Source organism: Topomyia yanbarensis, chromosome 3, assembly GCF_030247195.1.
Source record: "Topomyia yanbarensis strain Yona2022 chromosome 3, ASM3024719v1, whole genome shotgun sequence".
NCBI classification, from domain to species: Eukaryota; Metazoa; Arthropoda; class Insecta; order Diptera; family Culicidae; genus Topomyia; species Topomyia yanbarensis.
In genome coordinates, this window is record NC_080672.1 from 101,491,768 (window position 1) to 101,499,668 (window position 7,901).

The 7,901-nt window shown below is 41.8% G+C and overlaps 1 protein-coding gene across 1 annotated transcript; it reads left to right on the forward strand.

Annotated features, from left to right (window-relative positions):
* The first annotated feature begins 1,780 nt into the window (after positions 1 to 1,780).
* Positions 1,781 to 2,853, forward strand: LOC131690530 (uncharacterized). The gene is made up of 2 exons (XM_058976395.1): positions 1,781 to 2,131; positions 2,186 to 2,853. Exons 1-2 carry the CDS (start codon positions 1,792 to 1,794, stop codon positions 2,632 to 2,634), a joined length of 789 nt encoding a protein of 262 aa, XP_058832378.1. The 5' UTR covers positions 1,781 to 1,791; the 3' UTR covers positions 2,635 to 2,853.
* Positions 2,854 to 7,901: the final 5,048 nt, after the last annotated feature.

Below are 7,901 nucleotides of genomic sequence, written 5' to 3' on the forward strand. Positions count from 1 at the left end.
CCCAAACCTGTTCCCTGAGTTGTTGGTTTTTGAACATTTTTTCCTGCTCAGAATGTTTTTGAACATTTTTTCATATATATACAAAAAAAATTTCATATCCCCCCCCGAAAAATTTTCTTACTACGCCACTGGTAGCAAAACACATCATTTCTTATAGATTGGACATTCTTTAGCTTTAGAGCTATAAGAAGAGAAATCCGAGAAATTAACAAAATAGTAATACAATTAACAATAAACGATAATACAAAAGAACAACGGTCAAAATGGACAACAAACACTTCTTTCTATATTTTGCCAGTATTGTGAGAATTAGAATTACTTTACTGAATCCTCTAAAATATCAACGTTCGCCCATATACGTTTGGCAATTATAGTCTCGATGATAAAATTTCAGATTGAACATGTAAAAATCGTATTACTAAAATAATCGATAAATATAAAATTTTGCGCTTTGCTCACGCAAGCCACCTTAAACTCATAACGGAATACAAAGATTTTTCTCTGGTTAAGAAAACGTTCAAATGGTGGATAGTGAACCCGCCCTACTTCAGCTGTCCTCATTGGTCAAATCACTCTTCATTCTTAAACAACATCATATAACTATTAACTATGAAGGTCAGATCTTCACATGTTAATTATATCAGGTTACCGTCATATTATGCAGCTGCTGTTAGGAGAAACGTCACGGAATATTTTTTTTATTTCTAACCTTCAAATATCCTGTTATCTTTCCAATAGCTCTTACTATATGTCTCCTTTTGGGAGGCTTAGTGTTGAAACACGATTCTTCTCTGCTATATTCTGCTTTATCATTTTAAACGCTATTTACTCTACCTTAGGGTGTCCTGGATATTGTTTTTTTTTAATTCTGCGCATGATGGAGTCATTTGCTAATAAATTTTCAGATCATTTGAGATCATTTAGCGTATACAATGTCACCTGGTTGTAAATTCTATAACCATGTATTTTATTCTACTTGGCTCAAATTTGGAAGCCTTTGAGTGTCATGGATGCTACTATACATCTATTTACATCAATGGTATGGGCCCCTTAACTCAATAATGCCCAGGTGATGTTTGTTAGGATTTCAATCATGTGATGTCCCTGCTCATGTCGAACCATTACACGCTGGATGTGTATAGGCGGCATATTGGGCTTATGGATAGTAGTCTTTGCGCTTGAAGTGCCTTCAATCACGACATCACACACGTTGTCTGGTAAGGTGTTGAGAATTATAGAAGAGCAGTTATAGCATTCTCTTCGGGCCCAGGGAAGATCACCCAATGTTCCAGTTCGGAATATTCTGACAAGCGACGATCTTCTCTATATGTGCCTCATAACTATTTAAATATAAATAAATATTTAAAATTTAGCCTCTCTACTTTATTTGCTCGTTCTTCGACGGTCCCTGTATTGTACTTGTTGTGCCGACCTGTATCATAACGCTACTGCATGACCGTCTCCACCTGTATTAACTGGATTTGAAGCGAGAACAACGTGGAGGTCTGAAATTCGCGAAATTTTTCCTACCTGAAATTATATAACATCATCAGCAAATGAATGTGCTATTCGAATTGACCCTCCAACGCAGAGCGCAAATAATTGATAACATTTACGAGTCATAAACATTTACGATATTTTTTCTCGCAAATATTATTTTCAGCAAGACATGTTTACACATGGAAGAGGCGTACCCGGAAACAAGTTATCAGTTTCCAGATATTTTTTGTTTTCATATAAAAGCACCCAAGTATGCGAAGAAATCGTTTGTATCAGCACTGAACCAGGAAGATGTTGACCAAAATTATTCTGCTGGCAGTGGCAGTGATTTTCAAGGGTTGCCTGGCGAACTCCGATGAAGTGCCCGGAATTCCACAATCGATGGCAGCGATGTTCCAGCCTGCACCGATGGCGGATTTTGCGTGCGCAAATAACAATTTCGGCATTGGATGTGTTGGCTGCAACAAAGTGTTAACCTGCCTTGGAACTAAACCGTCGGTTACTACGGAATGCAACACAGTGTCCCCGTACACTCCAAACTGCGTTGATGGTCAATGTTCTGCTAAAACCAATATCGCTGGAGGATGTAAAGCTAAAGCTATAGATTGTACAGGGGAAGGAATATATCCTGGTAAGATATTTGTTTGATACGTTAGTAGACATTATACAATATTTCTCTTTTTAGATCCAAGAAACTGTGAAATCTACCACTATTGCAGTGCAGCCAATTCGCAATCAGATATCTATACGTGTCCTTCGGGATATGTATTCAACGCCTTGACCGGAGGTTGCAAGTTAAAAGCTTCGGCAGAAGACTGTGTAGCAGTGAGTTGTCCAGCTAGCACTGGCTACGGCACTTTCAGTGCCAGTAAATCGTATTATGCTTTCTGTCTTTATTCGGGATCGCCAGCTATTCTCACAGACATTATAATGATGAAGTGCGCAACTGGTGCCACCTTCGATGGCAACAAATGTGTGTTTCAGTGTAGCACGGAAGGAAATTTCGCTAATAGCGACGACCCGACAACCTACTATCAGTGTTATCAGGATAACGGAACATGGGTAGTCCAACTTCAGAAGTGTCCTGGTAGTAAAAAATTCGATGCCACTAAACAAATTTGCGTTTCGGCTTAGGACTTTATTTTCGCTGATTAGTTACACTTAACCTTCCGGTAGTCGCACTAGTGGACTGTCTACACAACATTCGGAAACTCTAACGAAATCGTCTAAGAGCCTGGTGCCTACACTGTCGTGCAGGTAGCCACTGCCATGACTGTACGGAAGATTACAAATACGTAATGTGGAACTAATATTGTTAATAAATTGTTCTGGTTCGCTTCTGTTATGGAAAAACACGCATTTTTAAATGCTGTTTACTATTTCACTTTCTAAAAAGAAGATTTGTTAAAACCATGTTGTGTCCATCTATTAATTTTAGTAGGTTAGTATTAACATTTTGAATTCGACTCATGAGTACTCGTCTCGAGTGCACTCATAGATGTATAGTTCAAAAAACGAACACTTATTATTTCTCTTATCTAAACGGTGTTAAATATTGTACTGAAAACGGCTTGCAATATTTTCTTCCAAAATCCACTTCGCAAACATTAAAATTTAAATAACCTTTTATGGCCATTATGGCAATAAACAATAACTAGTATAAACTGCGTTTAAGCTCCGATAGTAACATATTTGGTATTTCCGCCAAAATCGCACCAGGCGCGAATTCCAGGTGGTGTATTGTTACTGAATGTCAGATTGTTTCGAATAATAGCATTACCAGAAAAAAAAGTAAATCAAAGTTCCATCTGATGATTGTTGCCAGCACTGGTTGCCGAACATGATAGTGAAAAAAAATCATGTCAGCTTCGTTATCATGCTAAACAGGTTCTTGCATTTGAAACAACGAGTGCAATAATTATTCAGTTTCTGACACTCGCCCCAAAAAGGACTTACAATAGTGGAGTTTTCTGTAAAATTTGTGCTAGCTCACAATAGCAGCAGCGCTACGCACGCCACACAAAAACAGTACCATCGCAGTATCGTACCATAAACGACGGCGTCAGTGGTTGAGTGGAAAGCGTGACCACTACCCACTCCAGTGGGTCTGGGTTGTGAGTCCAGGCGAGGTCGTTGAGATTTTCTGAGATGAAAAATCTGTGGTCACGCTTTCCTTCGGAAGGGGAGTAAAACCGTTGGTCTGTTGATCACAGCGTAGTTCCAAGTGTGTTCTCTGATAATTATGAATAACATATCAAGCGAAAGGGATTGAAAAAGCATCATAGTGGGTCACTAACGCTGGATGAAACTAGAACAGGAACGTTCATCGCCTGACAACGTTTTTATTAAAAGATTTTTTATTGGTGAAGCGTATTCGAGGTAGGTAGGTAGGTACTAAGAATCTAATGTTAGTTAGTGAATAGTTTAGCTAATAGCGTGAATATAGGAATTCTGCGATTGTCGGATATCTAATAGTTTGAGCTTGTGCGACCACCCCGGAATGCAACTCTGTTATTGATCGGAACTAGCTGACATTGCTCACGGATAGATGATAGATGATAAAGCCTGGGAGTAACAAACCACCATTCAATGCAACTCCTGGTAATCCAAAGTTGTTTATTGAATAATACCGGCGCCAGCCATGCCCGGTACGTAGATCGCAGCTGGGAAGAGAAAGAATGTTAGTCCGACACTTGTTATTACTGGATACCGTATATACTACTGCGCACTCCACAAGTGTCACGAAAGAGGAATATCGAGAGAAGGGATAGGTATTCGATTAAAAATTATGCCGGAACTCGCGCATATTAAACAAACTAAAGTTACAACTGAAAAGTTATCGATTGTATTCCCAACGAAAAAATGAAAAAAAATTGAGAGGCCCAAAATAAGCATTACCTATAAGCGAAAATCTTACTTTGCATAACGGACATACTAGTAATTTCACGCGCTTCTTTTCTAACTACAAAAGAGAGATTTATTTCGAATAGATAAGAAGAATGGTATGTCAGTCTCTACGCATCGCTCGATCGAGACAGAAGTGCTTTGTTTTCGGTCCGTGCGAAAAAGAACAGTACTAATCCGCGTTCAAGGTTATCGTGCCATTCTCTGCCTCCTCGAGGGTTGGACTTTTATCTTCTCTTGTGCGTGTGTTAACCGTTAGACTACATTCCTCAACCTTGTGTTCGCAAAGTGAGGATTGAACAATAACCAGCTATATAAGCTGGACTGGTGCGTCGTGGGAAACGTGAATACAGATAAGTGAAATCTACCTTTTTGATACATTTACGGCTTTTTCCCATCTGCGCGGGTGCTGACCCCGTGCGTTGACGGTGTCGATGACTCCCTCCCCGGATGGCCAAATGGAGATCGAATCGACTCCTAAGGCTTTCCCCCAACCCAAACAATATCCAGAGCTCTCGACCGGTCCCTTTGTGGTCTTCTTTCGGCCCAAAACAAAATCGCTGAATCTATTACAGATTTCTAAAGACCTAACGGAACGATTCTCGGCTGTAACCGAAATAAAAAAGGTCCGCTCAGACAGACTGAGGGTCGTGCTGACTAACTCAAAGCAGGCAAACGATATTGCTTGCTGCGAGCACTTTACGAATGACTATCACCTGTATATTTCAGCTGTAAAAGTACAGTCTGAAGGCGTTGTCACCGATAAGAGTTTGACATGCGAGGATCTGCTGCAGTACGGGGTCGGCCGTTTTAGAGACCGCTTACTTCAGCCAGTGAAAATACTTGAGTGTAAGCGTTTGTACTCAGGAGATGGTTCAACGTACCCCCAATCAAACTCTTATCGGGTGACCTTCGCTGGTACCGCTTTGCCATATTACGTCCTCTTGTACAAGGTTCATCTGCCTGTGCATCTGTTTGCTCCGTGGGTCATGAATTGCACAAAGTGTAAACAATTGGGTCACACAGCCACCCATTGTAGCAATAAAGCCCGCTGTGGAAAATGCGGTGAGAATCATGTAGACGATTCGTGCAGTAAGAATGCTGAGAAGTGTCCTTACTGTGCAGAGAATCTGCATGATATCTCGGCATGTCCCGCGTACAAACTACGCGGGGATAAACTAAAACGTTCCCTTGTGGGCGATCCGAACGTTCTTTCGCAGAAATGCTAAAGAAAGCAACGCCACCATCCTCAACAAACATCTATGCTCACTTGCCTCCTAACGAGGGCGAGGCTGATGACCCACAAGAGGGAACATCCACTAGGGCGCCTGGAAGTTATAGGAAGAGGAGGAACATTTCTTCTCCTAAAGTTCCTTGTAAAGGCCAGAAGGTATCCCTTGACGGGGTTCCGAAAGTCACATCTATTGGAAGTGTTGCCACCAAACCGAAGCAAGTAGCTCCTAGTCTCGGAGGATTAAGTTCAGAGAAGGAGGTCCCAGCACTTCCAGGAACATCAAAAATCCCAAGTGTTCCTTTGTTTCAGTTCGAGAATAATCACAGCACTGGAATTATCAAACTCTCGGACATAGTGGACTGGTTAATAAAAACTTTCAATATAACTGATCCTATTAAAAGTCTTATCTTAGCTTTTCTCCCTACAGTAAGAACATTTTTGAAGCAGTTGACTGCTAAATGGCCCCTCCTTTCAGCGATTGTATCCTTCGATGGCTAACTCATCGAACGAGGTTACGGATTTGATCACTGTTTTACAGTGGAATTGCAGAAGTATCATCCCGAAAATCGATTCCTTCAAAATTTTAATAAATAGTTTGAGTTGCGATGCATTTGCATTATGTGAAAATTGGTTAACTTCAGATATAGATCTCAACTTCCACGACTTTAATATTATTCCCCTGAATCGAGACACCCTCTATGGAAGAGTGCTTTTGGGGATCAAAAAGTGCTACTCCTTCTACAGAATTAACCTTCCCTTGATAACAGGTATTGAAGTTGTCGCTTGTCAAGTAACAACCAAAGGCAAAGATCTTTACAAAGCTTCCATATATATTCCCCCCAACACCGCGATTGGGCATCGCCGGCTACATGACATCATAGAATCACAGCCTGCACCGCAACTAGTTTTAGGAGACTTTAACTCTCGCGGTACGGAATGGGGTTGCTTTTATGATGATAACCGTTCCTCTTAATATTTGCGACAACTTCAATATGACAATTCAAAACACGGGTGAAATTACACGGATTCCTCCCCCACCAGCGCGCCCAAGCGCATTAGATTTATCCCTTTGCTCGACCTCGCTACAGTTAGAATGCGCGTGGAAGGTAATCCCTGATCCCCACTGTAGCGACCATCTGTCGATCACAGTCTCAATCAATAACGGCTCAAGGCCATCGGAAACAATCAATATTTCGTATGACTATGCTGCCGCGATATACGACAACATCGAATCTACCCAAGAACTGCCTCCGGAGGAAGAGTACAGCTTTTTGGCTGGCTTGATTCTCGACAGTGCGAATCAAGCTCAGACTAAGCCAGTACCCGGCGCGAACATACAAAAACGTTCTCCCAATCCCTGGTGGGATAAAGAGTGCTCAGTCGTGTACGCAGAGAAGGCCGCCGCGTTTAAGACCTTCCGGAACGACGGGTTACCCGCTAGTTTTCGACAGTACGCGACGTTAGACAAGCGAATAAAGAGTTTGATGAAAGCCAAGAAACGCGGTTATTGGCGCCGGTTCGTCGACGGATTAACGAGAGAAACATCGATGAGCACTCTTTGAGGAACAGCCCGACGTATGCGAAACCGAAACAGTACTAATGAGAGCGTGGAATATTCAAACCGTTGGATATTCGATGTCGCCAAGAAGGTTTTTCCGGATTCCGCCCGGTACAGAAGATCTACCACGCCGCGTCCCCTCACGATAACGCGAACGAAACGCCTTTTTCGATGGTGGAGTTCTCACTTGCTCTCTTGTCGTGTAACAATAAAGCTCCAGGGCCAGACAGAATCAAATTCAACTTGCTGAAGAATCTGCCAGACTCTGCCAAGAGACGCTTGTTGAAGTTATTTAATAAGTTTCTTGAGGCTAACATTGTCCCACTCGATTGGAGACAAGTGAAGGTCATCGCCATCCAAAAACCAGGAAAACCAGCCTCCGACCACAATTCGTATCGACCGATCGCAATGCTATCCTGTATCCGGAAGTTGTTCGAGAAAATGATCCTATCCCGCCTCGACAATTGGGTCGAAGCAAATGGCTTACTGTCAGATACACAATTTGGCTTTCGCAAAGGCAAAGGGACGAACGAGTGTCTTGCGTTGCTCTCAACCGAAATTCAAATGGCCTATGCTAGTAAAGAGCAGATGGCATCAGTATTCCTAGATATTGGGGGGCTTTTGATTCAGTTTTTATCAACATTCTTTCAGAGAAGCTGCACCAGCATGGTCTTTCAGCTACTTTAAGCAACTTTTTACTAAACT